The sequence below is a fragment of the Dendrobium catenatum genome, unplaced genomic scaffold (genome assembly GCF_001605985.2).
Source record: "Dendrobium catenatum unplaced genomic scaffold, ASM160598v2 fragScaff_scaffold_621, whole genome shotgun sequence".
Classification (NCBI taxonomy): Eukaryota; Viridiplantae; Streptophyta; class Magnoliopsida; order Asparagales; family Orchidaceae; genus Dendrobium; species Dendrobium catenatum.
The window spans coordinates 20244075-20265072 of record NW_021319083.1 but is presented as its reverse complement, the minus strand read 5'-3'; the positions used below and the strand labels follow the sequence as shown (position 1 = coordinate 20265072).

Below are 20998 nucleotides of genomic sequence, written 5' to 3'. Positions count from 1 at the left end.
CTGTCACAACTCAACACGATAGGACATGTCCTGCTCGGGTTGGGTTGTGACACCTCACATCCTATCTGGACATTAAGTTTATTAGCCTTTTTTGGCGCAAATTATGGAAGACATTTCAAATTGATTTGAAGTTAAGTTCGACATATCATCCCCAAACGAACGATCAGACATAAGTCGTTAACTGACCCCTTGCTAGCATGTTAAGGTGTTGGATCAAAATAATCCAAAAAAATGGGAAAATGTTCTTGGACAACCAGAATTTGTTTTTAATTATATGTCGAACCGATCTACAAGTTAATATCCCTTCAGTATTGTATATACAAAAATGCCAAATCACATTGTTGACCTAGCCGTCATTCCAAAGTGTCGAAGCACAGCTGCGGTTCAAATAGCAGAACAATTCTCTAGTATCCTTAAAGAGGTCCAAGAAAAATTGATAGACAACAACAAAAAGTACAAGGTAGACCAAGATAAGCATACCTGGAGAGCTAGTCATGTTGAGATACCGCAAGGACCGATTCCCTTCAGGACCTTGCCCGAAACTCAACCCAAAGAAACTTGGCCCCTTTCCCATATTGCGTAAAATTAATGATAATGCTTATGTCATTGATTTACCAAAATACATTACAACATCTTCCACCTTTAATGTTGCCGATATGTACCCCTACCATCCACCAAACGGTGCAGATGCCACAACCATCTCATCAGAGATGAGCTCTTCTGAAGCAGAGGAGACCTGAGACCTGATGTGGACTACATGCTACCTACGAACTACTCACCATGTGCCACGTTATGCTGCCACTATTAACCGTTTATTATTCTATTTCTTATGCTATACGTACTACCTTTTATCATTTCCAAAAATTATTAGTTATAGTATTTTCTGTTATTCCAAAAAGAAAGATAGAAGAAAGTATCAATTCCTTTTTACTGTGCAAATTCCTGTTCCACTGCTTTGTAGTTCTGCCTTCAGGTCAGCGGCGGTAAACGAGCTGGCTCGATCAGCTTAAATAAACAAACTCGAGCAGAATTTATCTAAAAGAGCCGAGATCGAACGAGATCCTGACAGATGAGCTTGAGCTCGAAGATGCTCAAATTCTTGGATATGCTTGGTTCGTTTGCAGCCATGGCCTCGCAGTCTTTTTCGGATTTTTCCTTAATATGGACTTTCTCGGCTAGAGCTAGACTTTCTCACCATTTGGCAATCATTCGTCTTCGTCGCGACTCACAACAGGGCTTGGCCCCCTCACCCACTTCCCGTCTCTCCCAGATCTCTGAATTCGTCGCCTGCCCTGGCGATGATGGGACCGGGGCCCCAACCATCCTTCGCTTCCCCACCGCTTACGGAAGCCATGGAATCCCTTCCTCTTTCTCCATCATCATCTTCCAACAACTCATCATCCCCCTCCTCGTCGTCCATACACCGCAGCGCCGTCATCGTTGATTCCTGCTCTGACGCCAAGGCCTTCTTTCACCTCCTCGAGCCTCAAATTGGTCAAAATCTCCCCTCCAGATCCGGTCGCGCCTCCAACTTCGAGATCACAGTCTCCGATCCTCAGAAGGAGAACGCTGCAGCCAACTCGCCTGTCCCTGGCGGCGGCTCCTTTATTTCCTACTTGATTACGACTCGCACTTGCTCCGGTGGCCCCGGATTCAGCGTCCGCCGCCGCTTCCGCGATGTGGTTACCCTAGCAGATCACATCGCAGAATCCCACCGCGGTTTCTTCATTCCGCTCCGCCCCGAAAAGAGCGTGGTCGAGAGTCGTGTAATGCATAAACACGAGTTCGTCGAGCACCGCCGGGCGGCTCTGGAGAAGTACCTGCAACGGCTTGCAGCGCATCCAGTGATTGGGCGAAGTGAGGAGCTTAGAGTTTTCCTCCTGGAGCCGGGAAACCTGCCGCTAGCTTTGACGACGGATATGGCGTCAAGGATATTGGACGGCGCTCTGCGGCTTCCAAAACAGTTGTTTGGCGATGGATCGAATGGGTGGGTGGCCCCGCAAGAATCGGTGCTACCAGCTAGGGGAGGAAGGTATCTAGCGAGGATGTTTAAGGAATTGAGGCAATCGGTTAGGAACGATTTGGTTGGGGCGAAACCATTGGTGGTGGAGGAGGATAAAGCGTTTCTGGAGTGGAAGGGGAAGATACAAGACTTTGCACTGCAGCTCAATGCTTCATCGGATAAGGTAGATAGAATTCACCTGAAGTTTGTTTATAGTTTAATCAATGACAGTTGCATGGTCTGTGGAAGATGAGGATTTGATCGGACTAATTAGTTGCACTTGTTCGATATTGATTGCTACAACTATAGATGAAACTAGTTTTATCTTACACTGAGAAGCGCAAGGTTGCAATTTATAATATTAAAAATCATTTTGCAGATTTTGTTCAACAACAACATCAAGGGTCGGCTACATGAATTCTTTTTAGCCATTGTGTTTTGTTAAAATTTAAATTCTCATTTAAATCTAATAAAGAAAGATGATTTTTAATATTTTCTAACCAAGTCTTTTTAGATCAACCTCTACCTTTCTTAACATAAGTCAAATCTAATACCTCAACTTTTCTAACCGGGTCATCGGAAGGCCTCCATTTACTATGACCAAACCATCTAAGGCGACTCTCTCTAATCTTATCTTCCACTGGAGCTACTCCAGCCATTTCACGTATATGCTCATTTCCTATCATATCTCTAAGGGTAAAGCCACTCATCCACGTAAGCATCCTCATCTCTTCAACACTTAACTTAGATTTTGTCAAATTAAGAATATTTCTCATTAAGAATATTTTCATAGAAATTTATGAGATCTTTGAAATATATCTTAAATTAATAAGGATAACTTGACATGGTGAGGAGATACCAAAAAAAGTACCATGTTAAAATTGCTATACTTATAGATGACATTAGTTATCTTTAACACTGAGAGGTGCAAGGTTCCAATTTATCATATAAAAATTGTTTTGAATATTGGGTGCATTTAGGAATCTTTTTCATCAAGAAGGTTTCATTAAAGTTTACAAGAGCTTGGAAATATACCCTATATTAATAAGGAGATAGTGGTTGTGAGGAGATAAAAATTTTATTAAGATAAATAAGGTGCTTTTGATGAGTTCCATAAGATGAATATTATTGAGACTTATAAAAGAATGTTAAATTTTTGTGAAGAGGATATTGAGGAAAGAAAATGGTTCTAATTTTGGTAATTTATATATAAGCCAGGTACTAAAGTAAATTGAGGTATATAAAATAACCAAGAAAAGATATAAGGTACTTAGATAGTTTGATCTGGTTCAATATATTGTAAATGAATATAATAAAGCTTATAATTAAAGATGGAAACATCAAGAAAAGCTAAAAATGTTTTGAGAAATTATAAAATATTTATAGACATTCATCAGGTTTGACATCTTATAAGCAAAAATAATAAAGCTTATAGTTAAAAGCTGGTGACATCTGTAAAAACTGAAAATGTTTTGGGAAATTATAAAATAGTAGTGTAAGTAAATTTTGTTAGAGCATAATGAAGAAAATAATAAGAAAAATTATAAATTAATCCAAAAAAAGAATTGGAATTAACACTAAAAAATGTATGAAAGTAGAATTATAGGTCTAAATGAGATAATTATTGTGATTTATGGGTGATCTTGCAATATTTTGATTAACAAATATTTTCATTAATATTTAAGAACTAAAAAGATGCCAAACGATTAAAGAAGCAATATTTTGGTACTGATATTTAAAACTAATTGAGATGCTCAAAATTAAGGAACAAATATATGAGGCATTTAGTATGATGCGCCGACACTTCTCATCAAAAAGGTATGCAGTTTTTGACATGTATCAGATATGACATGTGTTTGATACGCCTCTGATACGTGTGAGACAAGCCGAATACGTGTCCAATTACAAAAAATATTAAAAATAAATTAGACACAAGTGTCTAACATACATGTCTTAAATATCTTATAAATATAATTTCTTGTACTTCAATTTTTTATTTATTAAAAAAATAAAAATTAAATTTCTTATTTGCTCTCCAAAGCCCCAAATCATTTGCCCGTACTCAATATCTCATTCCTCAAATATTTTATTTTTATTTCTTCATTTTACAATAAAATTATGATGATTTATTAAAGGAAATAAGGAAGATGACTTGTATACCTAATTATACACCAATTGACCTAAAGCATATAATAGGAGGAAAAAAAACTACAATAACGAGGGAAAATAGTAAAGATTTGTGAGAAAGTTTATTTATATTACATATATGAGGCTAGATATAACTTATGTTATGCGTGTGGTATGACCGTATGACTGTTCATATATGATTCAATGGAGGTTCACCTACAACTCTTCATTTCTTAAAAGCCAATTCTGAAAGGAAAATTCAATTTATAAGAAACACAAAGTTGAAACATGAAGCCTACATAGATGCTGACTATATAGGTTCACCTATAGACAAGGGATACACCTTTGGTTGCTGTTTTTTTTTTGGTATGAAATTGATACGCCTTAGATTTCACAAATTAGGGTTTGCCCTAATTTTCCTCCAAGATGAAAATTCTCCTCCAAATCCAAGAAAAAATCAACACAAGAGGGATGAGAGGAAGAACCAGAACATTTGCATTCAAAATCCAAGAGAAACAAGATACAATTTGTCCACTTCGAGAAGGACAAGGTCTCCCACTACAAACCCTAGAAAAAACAAGAGAAAGAAACTAAGGAGGCTAAGAGAAAACTCAAATCTTGCATAACCCTAGAAATCCCCCCTTAATCCCTACTTATAGCAAGCAAAAGACCAAACCAAACCCACTAGTGGGCTGCCCAAACTGAACCGCCCAGCTCAGGGCTGACCCGAGCCAAACCGGTCCAGAAATGGACCGGTTCCTCTCAAGCCAAAGCCCCCGCCCCTCTCTGCGTCACGCTCCGCGACCGCGTCCCTCCGCGCGATCCTTCGGCGGATCGGCCGACGCGGCCCGCCTTTCCGGCCGCTTCCGAGCTCACCGGGGTCGCCGACCCTCCCTCTGTCGTTCGGCGGCGTCCCGCATCAGAAATCTTGTCACATGGAGAAACAAAATTTAAAATATAATAGTATGGTCTAGTGCATAAGTTGAATTCGAAGTAGTGGCATAAGAGATGTGTGAATTACTAATGCAACACAATACATGACTAGGGTTCAAATAAGAGCATGGAATCAAGATATTAAGCAAAAATAACAGCACAAATCTCAAGGCAATCAGGCAAGAGGGTGGCTCCTCTATGAAGAAATCATACACATTTTTTTTTCTTTTTTTTTTTATGAAGAAATCATACACATGCTTAATTTGAAGGCCACTTGACTTTTCATACAAGATACAAACATCCCTCTCTTGTTTAAATATGATGGAAAATCTTTTAAAATTCCCTCCAAAAGTTCAAAAGTTGAGCACTCAATCAAGGATTAAGGATAATTAAAGATTAAACCACTCTCCTTCATTTTTAGCTTGGCTAATTTAATTTTTTTGCATCTTTTTTTTTTTATTATTTTACCTCCTTGCATGATTAGCCTTGTTATCAATCCATGGGATGTGTTATAAGTGGCCTTAATTAATTCCAAATCAAGTGGAAATCAATCATCATAGGATTGGATCTCCAAGTGTATATAAATACCAGCCATAGAACTTTGTTTGATATATTATTTAACTTAATTATCTTGTATGTATGCATATTTTGTGTCAAGAGCTTGCTGGTTGCTCTACTTTTTGGTGAAACTTGATGGCTAATCCTTTAGGGCTTCGATGCATCAACAATTATCTCCTTTATCTCCTCCTATTCCTCTTAATGCAACTCCTCTCACTAGCTAGGCTCGACCAACACTTAAACCCTAGCCTCCTATGACCTCTTAACCCCTTAAACACCTCCAAACCTTCCCACTACATCCCCATAAATTCAGTTAACTTCCTAATGTCTCCCTAATTACCCTGCAAATACCTAAGACAAAATCCCAATACAAAGAGACAATTTTTTGCTATGAGCAATAAAAAATAATAATAATAACTCCTAACCACTCATACAAAATCCATATAAATACTTTCGTTAGTTTCTTGACTTGTTAGACCTTTGATCTTGAGTTCTTCATCCTTTGCATTCAAAGAAAACATATCCTTTCATAGCCAATGGACTCTAGCTCCAAAGTTATCTAAAACTTTAGTGCCTATTTTCCCATTGCCTATATAACCTTTTCATCACCACCTAAGAGGTCATGAATCAAGTTATTACCTTCACCCTAAAGATCTGTTACGCAGTCGGCCCATCCTGGGCCGGCTGGACCGGTCCAGGTCTACTGCAGGTGGAACAAACAGAGCAAGCAGGGGGGGGGAACATTGAGGTGGGCCCATAGCTTGGCTTGATGCAAATTGGGTGGGGGGGGGGATTTTGAATGTAAGGGTAGTTTTGGTAAGTGTTAATTATCCTTTCATGTTAATTAGGAGGAATAGGAGGGATGAGGGGATTATCTGAATTTGAATCTTATTTGAGATCTAGGGTTTGTCTTGGGCTCTTGGCGTTGCCGGAGATTGTAGAGAGTATTTCATTCCTCTCGAATTGAAGAATTGAAGGAAAATTGTATCTTGCAAGTGCTTTTCATCTACTATTGGAATATAAGTGTTTGCTTTGATTTCCTACGGATTTCTCTTAAATTTCTCTCAGATTTCTCACTGTTTTGGGCTGTTTTCTGCTGTGGACAGCAGTTGTCCTTGTTTTGATACTTGATTTGGGTTAGGTTTACTTGTGCATACATGTATTTCCTATCAAGATCCTACATTAATATTGTGGTTAAAAATTTTTCTTAAAGATCTGAAGTTATATGGAGATAGACTTATGAGACTATTGTGATAATAAGTTAGCAAAAAATATCACATATAATTCTCTACAAAAATGAAGCATATTGAGACAGATAAATATTACATGAAAGAAAAATTAGACCGTGGTTTAATTTGTATATCATATATATCTACAAGGGATTAGCTAACAAATGCCTTCACAAGGTTACAAGGCACCGTTTTTGGAGATTAGTGGCAAGCTGGGAATAGAAGATATCTATTCACAAAGTTGAGGGAGTTTATTTTAAGGATGCATATGCTATAGATCTTATTGTTGAAACCTACTAATTAATACCAAAAATTTAGGATCCTAAAGATTCATGTTAAGGAAGTCATGATCACTAGAATTTATGCCCCAATGAACAAAATTCAGAACTTTTTTTTTAAATCTATATTTGTTTATAAAGTTATAAATAGTTTATTTTTTATTCATAGATTCATTTGTATTTTGTTTTGTATCAAGTAATTTATGAAATTAAAAAAAAATTCCTTACTGCCCTAGTGTTCTCCACCTAAGCTGACTATACTAAAAGTTGGTCAAGATGAGGTTGGTAGAACTACTAAGGAGTGAGGATGTAAGACATATTTGTTCCAAAATGAGAAATCATGGAGTTGAAATGATTAAATTATAGGGATATTGTAAGTAGCTTCTAAGTTATGGTTGTGCAAATTAGGCTTTGTTTGCTTGGCCATGTTCGAGGAAAAGTAGAATCTGTGCTGAACGAACATAGAAATAAAATCGAATTCAAAGGGTTACAGAGAAAAAAAGAGTTGATGTGAATAGATCTTGGAATGAATGTAGGATGAAAATTTATAAAGCCAATGCCAATTCGTTGCATAAGATTATTGATGGTGATGGTGATGAACTCTTTGAAAGAAAGCTAAATTGATACCATAGTTTTTACGAGTGAGCTGATGCTGCAATGTAAGACTAAATCTCAAATCTAAAGAGCTTAAAGAGCCTTGCACTATAAAGTTTATGGAATATTTGTGTTGCACATACCAGCGCACGATCAGAAGGAATTTACCTGATTTCTGTTTCACAAGGTAGAGTAATTAGTAAAAAGCAGAGAATTGTTTGAACAGTTGTAAGACATTCATTTTTTGGTTTATTTACCTGAGGTCTACCTGTTATAGTGGTTGGTGAAGTTCGGAGCATTTTGTGTTCTTTAGTCTTTGTCCGCCTTTCTGATAGTGCTCTATTGAGAAATGCTATTAATTGAATAATTGGATGATATATATGCTCAGCAAGTTTTCTTCTTCAGCTCTTTGTGCACCAGTTTATCATTGCGATTTGGCTTTTTTAATTGTTTGGGAACCCTTCCTGTAATTTTCCCAAGACTACTGTGATGTGAAATTCTTATTTTCACTTCTTGTTGTTCACTTCTGCTATCTTCTAGTGTAATTTTTCCCTGTTTCTCTCCTTTGGAGTGGGGTGGGGTGGAAAGTGGGTGGGGGTACCTATGAGAGGATTGAGTCTCATTTTTTATTTGATTGCATTGGAGCTACTTAAAAAATATGTACGGTTGTTTATAAAAATAAAAGTTAAAGCACATGCAAAGTCTTGGATGCCACCTATTGAAAGATGTAGAATTATATTTTAGATGAACAACTTAAAAAATATGTATGGTTATTTATTTCAATGCCCCATAACATTTAATTGGTGTGATTTATACTATTGTCCACTTTATGTTGTCATGGTTGGTTGTGGTGACTTGTATGCTTTGCTTTGGATTAAGACGAAGTGTTAACTTGTATATTTTACTTTGGTTTAGGCTGAAGCATTGGTAAAAGCACAACAAGATATTGCAGAAACAATGGGAGAGTTGGGTTTGTCATTCGTCAAACTAGTAAAGCTGGAAAACAATGAGATCATTGATATGCCAGAGAGATCATGGGCTGTTGATGCCAAAGTCGTAGCAACTGCAGCTGTTAAAGCAAGCAGGTTTTACCGTGAACTAAATGCTCAAACAATCAGACATCTGGTATCCATGCATGTCCAATTTCATGATGAAAACACAATTTTTTAGATTGAAAATTTTAGATGAGCCTTACTTGTCAAGTGATTTTTTGCTCATGTTTGTAGCAGGAGACTCTGCAGGAGTACACAGGGCTAATGCTGAGCATTAGGAATGCATTCTCGGAGCGTTCCGGTGCCTTATTGACTGTGCAAACACTTATATCAGATCTTGCTTCCTGGCATGCTAGGGCTGAAAAGCTTGAAGCTGCTTCTGCTAGGTTTTTTTCCGGTTATGATTCTAGAATCCAGAGATTAGAGGAAATAAGAAGGACGATGAGAATCACAGAAGATGCTAAAAGTTGTGCAACTAGAGAGTATGAAAAGATAAAGGTAACGCGCCTTCTTATTTACTCGCTAAACTAAATGATCGGCATAAAAAAATTGCACCAAATTACTTGCTCTGCAGTCTCTTGCACAAATATTTTCATATATTAGCTAAATTGATTTAGCAGGTTGTGATTAAGTATTATACATGAATCATCATCTTATTAGAGATATCTTGACCATTTAGGGTCTGGTTGATGAATTCTCCTTCATGCATTCCTTTTGAGTGTGACATGAAATGCTAAGCCTAAATCATACAAACTATTTGTAGAAGTTGTATCCATATTATAGTGTGATGTGGGTTATCTTGGTCCGACAGATCACTACATCTATGCTTTTGGCCTCCACTACCATTTAGTTATTATTTACAACTTCTCTGTTTTGCTGCAGGTGCCATAGTGGCTCCAGTAGAATGTTTTCCATTTTCTCTTAGGACCGCTTTTACAACCTTTCACCGTTTTATAGGTTTACATACTTATAGTAAGCAAAATGTATGAGGCCAGGTAGAATGAAATATACTAATACCTAGAAAAGGTTTTCTTCTTCCTCTGTTTCTCTCTTTCGGTTCCCTCTTCTTCTTCTTGTGCTAAAGGTGATTTGCGGTTCCACGCCACATTGGTATCAGAGCTTCAATGGAGGAAGGTAGCAAACGCTCCACTCTTGACGACGATCGGAGTTTGGAAGCCCCGTGGACTGCTCAGTCGAGTATCGCACAACATATGGAAGTGCTCACTGCTGAGTTCTTTCGATTTTCTGCAGAAATGAACACAGAAATTCGTCCGTTGTGAACGAATCAGCCAACCCAAGCGACTGGCCGGTCGATGACGCCAACAACCATACTGGCACGTTGGCTACATTACGCCCGGAAACCACCACCAACGATTCCAAATGCTTCCGATTCTGAGGATGGAATAGATTTACAGCAACAGATTGAAGCGTTGGACTCCGCAGATGAGGGACACCCAAATCTTTCCGGCCGGAACTTGTACACAGCACTTGATTACTATGATCGGCCGCGGCGAGAGCACTTCATTCACCGCCAGAAAGGAGAATTCAAGATAAACTTGGATATTCCTTTTTTTATGGCAGATTGAACATAGAAGAATATATGGATTGGGAACGAGCTGTTGAGACATTTTTTGACTACATGGAGATTGCACCCTAGAAGCAAGTAAAATACGTCGCCTGTCGCCTAAAGGGCGGAGCGGGAGCTTGGTGGATGCAACTATTGCAGTCCCGAAGGTGAGAAGGGAGGAGTAACATCACGAGCTGGTTTCGGATGAAACGTTTGCTGCGAGGGCATTTTTTACCTACTGATTTTGAGCAGATGCTCTATCTTCAGTACCAACATTGCTCCCAAGGCAATAGAACAGTAAATGAGTACACATAGGAATTTTACAGACTGAGTGCTCAGAACAACCTAAGTGAATCCGAAAGCCAATTGGTAGCACGTTATATCGGTGGTCTGAAAGAAGTCATTCAAGATAAATTGGAGCTGAATTTGGTTTGGACATTGTCGCAAGCCGTGAACTATGCCCTTAAAGTTGAGATTCAAATTAATCGTCACCTTCTGGGACATCCTCCGAGCCCGTGCTGGAAGCCACTAAGCAATGAAGTGTCAGCGGATCAAAATCGATGACGCTCCAACATGGGGGCGCAGGCGTACTTGGATCCGCGCCAAAATCTGGATACCGACATAAGTTTTCGGCTAAGGAGAACAACCCATACGCTAAGCCTACTACACTCAAATGCTACCGCTGCTTTCAGCCAGGGCATAAATCAAATGATTGTCAAATCGGCAGCAGGTCTAATTACTAGATGGCGAGCCATAAGCAACGGAAGTTGTTAACGAGCAAGATTTCGAAGACCTTCAAGTCGATGATGGAGAACCTATAGTATGCATTATGGAGAGACTTTTGTTAGCACCTCGCCAAAGTAGTAACACTCAACGACATACCATTTTTCATACCCGCTGCACTATAAATGAGAGTGTTTGTGAGATGCTCATAAATAGCGGGTGTACGTAGAATATCATTTCTAAATCTGTGGTGCATAAACTCAAGCTGAAAACAACTAAAAACGCTCATCCCTATAAAATTAGTTGGGTGAAGAAGGGCATTGAGATCGTAGTATCGGAGATGTGTCGGGTGTCTTTCTCGATCAGAAAGAATTATGTCTGCGAAGTCCTTTGTGACGTCCTTGAAATGGACATCTGTCACATAATACTTGGGCGCCCATGACAATTCGATGTTAACACTCTCTATGACGACCGTAACAATACATATACTTTTGAATGGAAGAATCGCCGAATTTGGCTGCTGCCTCATTCCAACAACTCACCCAACAGGGATACCCCCGATAAAGCAGCCATGTATATTGTGTTGGGACAGCAAATCATTCACTCTTGGCAAGAGCCCGCAACTATGTATGCATTAGTCACTACTCTGCCCAATCAAAATGTTCAGTTCTCTGAAATTCCCCCTGCTGTCCATGACATTCTCCATCGTTTTTTCGGATGTTTGGCCCAACAAACTACCAAGTAGTCTACCTCCCTTGCGAAGTCTACAACACCAAATAGATTTTCAACCGGGAGCCTCTTTGCCGAACTTGCTACATTACAAAATGAGCCCACAGGAACACTCCGCCTTGCAAGAGATTGTTGATGAACTGCTCCAAAAGAAATTAATCCAACCGAGCTTAAGCCCTTGCGCCGTCCCCGCTCTCCTTGTGCCAAAAAAAGATGGGACATGACATATGTGCGTCAACAGCCGAGTCATCAACAAAATAACAGTTAAGTATCGCTTCCCGGTACCACTTCTTGAAGGCATGTTGGACAAACTTGCGGGTGCCATTATATTCTCCAAACTTGATTTAAGGAGCGGGTACCATCAAATTCGTATCAGGCCATGAGGACAAGTGAAATACAACATTTAAAACCCATGACGGGTTATATGAATGGAAAGTGATGCCGTTTGGCCTTTGCAACGCCCCAGCCACATTCATGAGGCTTATGAACGAAATCCTCAAGCCGGTTTTGGATAAATGTTGTGTTGTTTATTTTGATGACATACTTGTATTTAGCTCTACAATGCAAAATCATCTTGAACACCTCAATTCTATTTTGGAAATTTTGAGATTGCATAAGTTATACCTTAATCTCCCTAAATATGAACGCCACAGTTGCAGTTCATTTTCTCGGATACATAGTTTCTCATGAAGGCGTTCACATAGATCCTCAGAAGGTTATTGCCATTACTAATTGGCCCACACCACGGTCCGTATTCGAAATTTGTAACTTCATTGGGTTGGCAAATTTCTATCGGCGATTTGATAGGAAATACTTGAGTTCGCAAGTAAACCTACCCAAAATTAGTACAAACAAAGAGGAAAAACTGCTGTTCGTAGAGAGAAAACAGTACAAGCAGTGGAAAATCTGAGAGAAATTTAAGAGAAATTCGTAGGAAATCAAAGCAAACACTTGTATTCCACTAGTAGATGAAAAGCACTTGCAAGATACAATTTTCCTTCAATTCGAGAGGAAGGAAATACTCTCCACAATCTCCGGCAACGCCAAGAGTCCAAGAACAAACCCTAGATCTCAAATAAGATTCAAATTCAAGATGCCTCCCTCCTCACACCCTTCTCCCTAATTAAAGCAAAAGGAATAATTAAAAATCCCTAAACAGCCCCTTAGTTCAAAATTTCCCTCCCAAAGTTTAATACAATTAATGTTTGGGCCCACAAGGGCTGCCGCCCCCCTTTGTTCTCCGCCCAGCTTGGGCTTGCGGGAGTAAACGAGGACCGGTCCAGGCTGGACCGGTCCAGTCGGCCCCTCCTGGGCCGGCTGCATAACACGATTCATTCGGGGATTCATTATTATTGTTGCACCGATCACGGACTGCCTAAAAAAAATCATTTCAATGGACATTGGCTCAGGAACATAGTTTCAACACGATCAAAGTGGCACTGAGTTCCGCACCTGTTCTAGCAGTACCAGACTTCCACAAATTATTCCACGTAGGCACTGATGCTTCTGCCATTGGAATCGGAGCTGTTTTGTCACAAGAGGGCCGACCTATTGAGTTCTTCAGTGAGCAATTGAGTCCCGCTCGCCAGATCTGATCCGCATACGAGCAAGAACTATACGTTGTAGTCCGGGCGCTAAAGCAATGGGAGCATTACCTTCTGCATCAAGACTTTGTTCTGAGCAGCAACAATCAAGCCCTCAAGTACATTAATAGCCAGAAAACTATAAATAAAATGCATGCGAGGTGGGTATCCTTCTTACAGAAATTCGGTTTTGTCTTAAAGCATAAGTCCGGAGCTCAAAATCGTGTTGTCGATGCCCTTAGCCGTCGAACAGCGCTAGTCACTCAACTTCAAATGGATATCCACGGCATTGCATCTCTGCAAGAATTATATCCAACAGACAAGGATTTCTCCCAGCGATGGCTTCTACTGTCTCAATCTCCTCATGTTCACTTTAAAGATTTTTCCATCAGACATAATTTCCTATTTAAAGGAACTCTGCTTTGCATACCAGATTCATCATGGAGAGAGTACTTGATAAAGGAAATGCATAGCGGTGGGCTAGCTGCACATGGCTGGGCGGGCAAGCAGCTTTATTTTTTAATTAATTTTTTTATTCTCCGGCGGCCTTATTCCACCGGAAAATCGCCGTAAATATTTTCCTCCAAAAAAGACCGCCGGAAATATTTTTTCCATGCTGTTTTTACCGGCGGAAAATTTACCACCAGTAAATTCCAAACCTGCCGGAAAATGATCAATTTCCATCGGGAAATATCATCGGTAATAGGTGATTTTTCTGTAGTGTTCATTCTCTATTATTTCTTATTTTATATATGCATAAGTTTCAGGGGTTTATGGAAATTTTCAACTATTAGGAGATCCACATGCAGCTTTTAAGCATATAAGTATTTGATAAATTTTGATATTCATTTAGTATTGTTTTTTCCCTCAAATTGTGTACTTTGTGCTTTGTCACTCAACAGAATCGTAGGATAAAATTTCTCAGCAATGTATTATCCATATTAGTATGAAAAATTCTCAATTACTTTAGCGTGATTGCAGGAGAACAACAGATACGATCTTGAGAGATTTGATAAAGATAGGCATGATGATTTTCTGAACATGCTAAGAGGATTGGCAATGAATCAGGTATTACTCAGTATTTAGTTGTACCTTAATATGATTGGAAGTTGTCTAAGGCCTAAGCAATGGTTTTTATTTCATTTTCTGAGTTTGATACTTGTTTGCTTTTCATCCTTGTTTGGTTGGCATGTTGTGCTAATAAATATCACATGTTTCTTAAGTTACATAATCAATGTTGTGATATCATGTCTTTGTATGCATGTGGTTGTAAACATGAATTGTTGTGATTTGGCGAAAGAGATTGGCTATTCATTATGTTTTATGGAGCAGAGAACGGATCATTTTTTCGCATTTGCACTATATAGGCAAAATTTGCTCTTTATGCACCCTTTAGCATTTTATTTTGAGGTTAAAGGTTACCCTCTAGAAAGGTCATACTTGTTAGGTATTTTCACTTCCTGCAGTACGTCAATTTTCAAATGTAGGGCATCTCTGAAAGTTAGAACGTTTTGCCTTACACCTTTTATGGTCAAGCATATTTTCCATGGCCAAGTAGCAGCATTTCAATCAAAGATAGAGATGGGCTCATCTTGTTATCCGCAAACTCCGCATCATATTCTTCATTGTAGGAGCAGTTGTTTTTTTCTTTTCCATCCTTGTTGCACTTTTTAGGGAAGATTTCAGTCTTCTCTCTCTCTCTCTCTCTCTCTCTCTCTTGTTGGCTAGGCATCTAATAGTGGTTACAAAACATACTAGTGGTACTGGTTTTACAAGAGGAAGGACTATCACCAGTCTTCTTCTCATTCTTTCTTTTAGAGAAAGATGATCCTTCCTTAGATGATTCTTTAGTTTTTTCCCATTGTCTTTGTTATTGTGCTCTTGTCGTAAAACAAATGCTAGATTTAGGAATTGCTTAGGAATAATATTGAATTGACAAGCTTAGCAATTATATATATTAATGGTGATCAAGGGCTGATTTAAGTGACTTCTCAATTGTTGATAAAGTAATAGCAAATAATTACAAGTATTGACGGGGAATGGTAAGATAATAACCAAGATAATATGTACTTATCCACAAGTCACACAAATCTCATAATTAACAATTAGAACAATCACAGTGAAGTTCTCTCTCTCACATGCTTCAAATAGTTTTAGTGAAAGAAAACTTGATACGATATTAACAATGCCATTAAGCAGATGTAAACGTTTAAGGTTTTGAGCAATGGAAAGTTACCCGGAAAAAAAGTAGTGGGTGGGATGTAGGTGAGTTGCCACTGGACAGGAGATCTACGATGGTCAATGGTGGTTGCAATAGAGAAGCTAATCTGATCAACATATTCTTTGATAGTGTGGTCAATCTCGAAGTCGATGTCGAAGAAGAGAGACTGGTGAATATCGACTAAGCCTTGATCGTCAAATACCAAGCCGTAATCAAGCTCGGGATTGGTCATCCATGGATGACTGGGTTGTCCTCGATTTAGGAAAGGAAATTCGGGCTTGGTTTGCTGAAAGAGAAGAGGGGGTGGCTGTTTGGGAAAGGGGCTGTTGGCTAAAGGAAGATACAAGTGGGGAAGAGGCTGGCTAAAGGGAAGAGGGAGGGGAGAAGGGGCGACAACACTAGAAAAATAAAAGGGGAGGGAAGTTGGGGCAGAACTATGAGGAATTAATGGGAGAAAGGGTAAAGGGCAACAACTAGAGGGAGTTAATTGGGTGAAGGGGAAGGGATAGCAGCCTTTAGGGATTTATCGGAGAAGGGGAAGAGGTGGCAGCTATTAGGAATTAGTGGGAAACTGGAAGGGACATCAATTAGAAATTAATGGGGAAAATGGAAAAAGGCAGCAACCCATGGGATTTAATGGGGGGAATAGAAAAGCAACAACTATTAGGAATTAATGGAAGGAGGAAAAGGCAATAATTAAAGTGGAGTTAATTAGGAAGGGGAATAGGAAGCGGCAGCAACCCTTGGGGAATCAATGGGGAAGAAGAAAAGTTGGAGTGGATTTTAAGAGGCAATGGAGTGGGGGATGGCCAACCTTGGGAAGAGAGGAAGGCTGGGTAGGTGAGTGGGAATGGAAGAGGGGGGAGGTAGCTCGGCTGAATGGAACAGCAGAGAATTCTGGCTGTATGGGGGGAGCAAGGGTCGGTTGTATGGGGCAGCAGGGGTCGGGTATATGGGGCAGCAGAGATTCAGCTGTATGGTGCAGTAGAGATTCAGCAGCTAATGGAGGAAAATGGGGGTGAGGAGGGAGAGAAGATAAAGCCTAGAACCTTGTCACGGCGTCGGTTGATAGGTGTTGTGTTGCCCTACTCCTAGGGACTTCACTCTTCTCTCAAGAAGACTCAATCACACAATTCAGGAAAACTGAAGTCTAATTCATAATGATCATCCTCTTACTACAATAGCCAAGGCCTCAATATATAGACCTCAAAACATGAAGGACTCAAAGACTAAAATGTCACTTGGTCTATAACACTCATATAACTCAACATAAGGGTAAATTGGGAAAGACTCTCAATATAAAATACAATAATAAATAAAATGCAGAAAATAGACTATAAATAAAAACACTCCTAAACCTGGCCGTCAGTAGAGGTAGGCGCTGATGTGAATCAATGTAGGAATTGCGTTCGAAAATTAAAATAAAGATTATTCAAAGCGTACTATAAATAAAAACACTCCTAAACCTGGCCGTCAGTAGAGGTAGGCGCGCCAGGTTTTTCTACCGATATTCTCATCAGCTCTATGAATATTTCCATCCCATTGGATTGATTGAGACTGGTGATTGAGATAGGCAGAGTTCATTTACAACTTGAAATTAAAATTCATTAGTATACTTTGGTTCTTGTTCCTCCCCAAGATTTATTTCCAACGTGATAGCTTAACATCGGAACTTGGAATTGTACTTTTGCACATATTACCGTTTGCATTGTCTCAAACTATAACAATCTTCTTCTATAATCTTTTGCATAACCCACTTAGTAGATCTCTTATTGCATTAACAGTTTAAATATACCCCAAGTCACCTCTTAATGGCCATTTGACTTCAGATGGGCATTCCAAATGTACACTCCCCTTCATCCTAACTTTCCCTTCAACAAAGGGTAGCTAATTTGTTGTTTTTCTTATGTAGTTTGCTAGAAACAACCAGTGGGTCACTTTTTTCAACCTTGCGCAAAACTAGTTGTTTTTTGCAACTTTTATGTGGTGCAAAACAGTAAAACAACTGAACAAGAAACAAGAAGAGTAGTAGTAATTGACAAACAAAAGTTGTGCACAAATTATTTGAACTTTTTCCTACATTTAACCCATATTTATACAACCTTAGAACATCTCCAATGGAACGGCAAACAACTATTTTTCGTTCTTCTGTCGTTCCAACCGAGCGGCAATTCTTACGTCATTTCATCGCGGATGAACAGTGCGACGCCAATATTGGCGTTGCACTGTTCATATGCGCCATTTTTGGGCCTCTACCGAACTTGCCGAAGAAACACGCAAAAGAAGAGAACGACCGTTACGGGGCAAAAATGGAGTTCTATTGGAGATGAATCACGGCATTTTTAAGTTTCACGGCATCTTGGAGTGAAAAATGAGATTTTTGGTTGTAGATGCCCTTAGAATAGTTACTTAATAGGAAGTATACTACATAATTAATTATAATAAATTAGCACACATTAATTGATGAGGTGACATCTATGAGCACATTGATCAATGGCAATTAATTGATATTAATTGCTTGCATTGTCACCTCCCTGCAGCTTGACGATGGTTGGTTAAAAAGCATCAATTTGCTTACAATAAACTAATGATATGAAGGTTTTTAAAGACACGAGGAAGTGAAATGATATGAGAATCGAAGGCTTCCTGAATTTAGTGTCAACCAACTTTAATATGCTTAGTCCTCTCATGATACACCGGATTGGTGACAATTTTGATGGCACTAGATTTATTAGCATGTAGAGGAGTTGGATTTTCTTGAGAAAAATCAAGCTCATATGGAAGTCCATGTAGCCAAATAATCTCTGCACATGTTGTTGTCATTTTATGATATTCATTTTGATAGATTGATTTAGACAAATGAGATTGTTTAATACTCTTGCTTGTGATCAAAGAATCACCACGAAATATATACTATTCTATGACAGAGTGGTGAGTATCAGGGCAACCTATTCAATTCGTATCACTATATCCTACTAGATGAAGGTGAGAATCATATGTAAAGACCACGGCTTGGTGTCCTAAAACTGCCCCGTAATTGGAATCACTCCCACCAATCTGCCCTCATAAATCTTTTTCCATAATAAATACAACATCATATTATCTAGATCTAGATCGTATAATCCTGAAAATTGTGAATATGCTTGATCTATGATTAAGAATTCGTTGGGGACAGTTTTTTTTACAACTTTCTAAGACGTCTTTTTAGTACAAATATTTCTAATCAAAAAAATTTTATGTTAGAAAGCAAAAAAAAAGCTAGACCCAAACAAAACCCAAGTAATTGTAGAATTCAAATTAATCCTTACATAATATATACAATATATGTTTATATATTATGTAGCACATACAATCAATGAATGAAGAATGATTATTTATTAAACAGATCTCAATTTTTTTGGATATTGTTCAGAATTAGATGGATTAGAGATAATCTCTCTCTCTCTCTCTCTCTTTATGAAGTTGTCTCGGAATGAGATTTAGGCTTCGTTTGGGATGACTTTCTTGCTGCTTCTTAAAACAATTTTTTAGTACAAAAATAAAATATTTTCTACTAGAAAGCTGCTTTAAGAGTAGTAAAAAATCGCCCCAAAAGAATCCTTAGCCTTCGTTTGGGACAACTTTTTTTATTGTTTTTTATAGTAGCTTTTTAGTACTAAACTTTTTTTATAGTGAAAATAATGGCCAAAATCTGTCCCAAATAAGAAACATTCTTCTGTGGCGTCCGGAGACCAACCAGAACGCGCCACGTCACTTTTTGCTCAATACCGGGTGACATGGTGCGTTCTAGTTGGTCTCCGAACCGTTCGGAGTCCGCACAGAATAATTTCTCCCCAAGCAAAGCCTTAATTATTCCAACTTTCTTATATACCGCGGATTCTCATCAAAAACAAATTATTGCTCTCAACAGGTAGAATACTTCCAGAAGATTGCGGATGTATGGGAAAGAGTTGCAAGTGAAACAAGCCATTATACAAAAGATAATTGCTAGGCAAAGGTGACACTTTCTAGCCTTCTCTGAACAAAAATGCAAACGATTTATCATGCAAAGAATTCTCACACCATAACTTCAGGACCCTGGAAATCGTAATAAGGCATCCCTTGCAATCTCCTTGTTGAACTATTGTGGATTGCATGGCTCAGCTCTCCTGATTGGTACGTTCTCCTCTAATTTTTTATCAGTTTTTAGATAAAAAGAGCTTCATCGTTTTGTATTGAATGATCCATTGGTGAATTTTTTCCTATAGAGAAGGACATAGGAGTAGCATTATGGAGTCTAATTTGTTAAATAAAGGGATTTGGCTGACAAAATAATTAGAAAATGATCTGTAAGTAGTAACTAAAAACAAACTTAGGAGTTGTTGAAATATGTAACCTTAAGGTGGTGCACAGTGAGTCATTCATTTCTTCTAAAAGTAGTCGATCATTTGGCCATCTTTAGGAGTTTCTGACATTATTAGCTCATCCTTCTCTATTAAATAGGCTGCAGCTAAATGATATAGTAAAAAAAAAACTATTGTTTCAATGCTAATACCAACTATTCCTGCATGTAAAAAAACTGGAATCTTCATAGGCAATTTTTATTTTCATTTTAAGATTTTTTCTTTGCATTAGGTCTACTTTTTAAAGCTGTTTTTTAGCAAATAAATTATTGAAATAAAAAATTTTATATCAAAAAGTTATTTTAAAAAATATTTAAAAACATGTCCCAAATAAAACCTTAGCCTTCATTTGGGACAAAGTTTTTACTATTTTTTAAAGTAACTTTTAGTAAAAAATTGATTTAGAAAGTATTAAGAAAGTTGTGTCAAATGAAGCATTAATTAATTTTTATGTAGTAATTATTGCAAAAATATGGGATGAAGCCCAATATTTTTTTTAGATCATTTTGTTGGTTGGAAGTTTTGGCTATCAATCAAGGAGAAGGTATTCTGTGCGGACACGGATGGTCTAAAGATCAATCAGAATGCATAACGTCACCCGGTACACCAGCGGTGCTCGAGCATTACGTACCGGGCCAAAAAGTGACGGCGCATATTTCGAACGTTGCGTCTTACACGCCGTCTGGTGACCGCACAAAATAATTTTTTTCCAATCAAGAGGCTTTAGAATTTGAATCTTATGTATGTGATATTTTATATGGAATTTATTCTTAATTGGCCTATATATCCCAAAAAATTATAAATGCCACATAACTCTGTGAAATGTTTTTACCGAGAGTGCAAACCATTGTGCTTTTATAAAGAAAACAAAATGTCTGATAAAAAAATTGCGCTTTACAAACATTATTGCATTTAATTTTAAGATTAACTATTTAAAATTAAATATATATATTATTAATTTAAAATACATTCAGCATTTCAGAAATTTTAAATTTATTTTAATATAATTTATATCTAAAATAAGATTTTTTTTTCCCCCTTTCGTAAGAGTATTTTAAAAACCTCATATTTTTTGCGAGA

General features: G+C 38.1%; 1 protein-coding gene across 3 annotated transcripts; it reads left to right on the top strand.

Annotated features, from left to right (window-relative positions):
• The first annotated feature begins 259 nt into the window (after positions 1-259).
• LOC110111490 (sorting nexin 2B) lies at positions 260-20131 on the top strand. Of its 3 annotated transcripts, XR_003700880.1 has the most exons (7): positions 261-2186; positions 8637-8846; positions 8948-9211; positions 14297-14383; positions 19447-19533; positions 19610-19691; positions 19784-20131. XR_003700880.1 is itself a non-coding variant. In XM_020843397.2 (6 exons), the coding sequence occupies exons 1-5, from the start codon at positions 1299-1301 to the stop codon at positions 19525-19527; spliced, it is 1527 nt and encodes a 508-aa protein (XP_020699056.1). In that variant the 5' UTR covers positions 260-1298; the 3' UTR covers positions 19528-19533; positions 19610-20131. The 3 variants fall into 3 exon arrangements, 2 of the variants coding, with proteins under 2 accessions (XP_020699056.1, XP_020699055.1); XM_020843397.2 differs by having other exon boundaries at positions 260-2186; positions 8951-9211; positions 19610-20131; XM_020843396.2 differs by having other exon boundaries at positions 19610-20131.
• The last annotated feature ends 867 nt before the right edge of the window (positions 20132-20998 follow it).

What these genes read in the sequence shown, in the direction of transcription:
- LOC110111490 (XM_020843396.2), top strand. Translation starts at nt 1,299, where the DNA reads ATGATGGGACCGGGGCCCCAACCATCCTTCGCTTCCCCACCGCTTACG. An exon ending in TCAATGCTTCATCGGATAAG is followed by an intron (nt 2,187 to 8,636) that starts GTAGATAGAATT and finishes ACTTTGGTTTAG; the next exon opens with GCTGAAGCATTGGTAAAAGC. An exon ending in CTCAAACAATCAGACATCTG is followed by an intron (nt 8,847 to 8,947) that starts GTATCCATGCAT and finishes TCATGTTTGTAG; the next exon opens with CAGGAGACTCTGCAGGAGTA.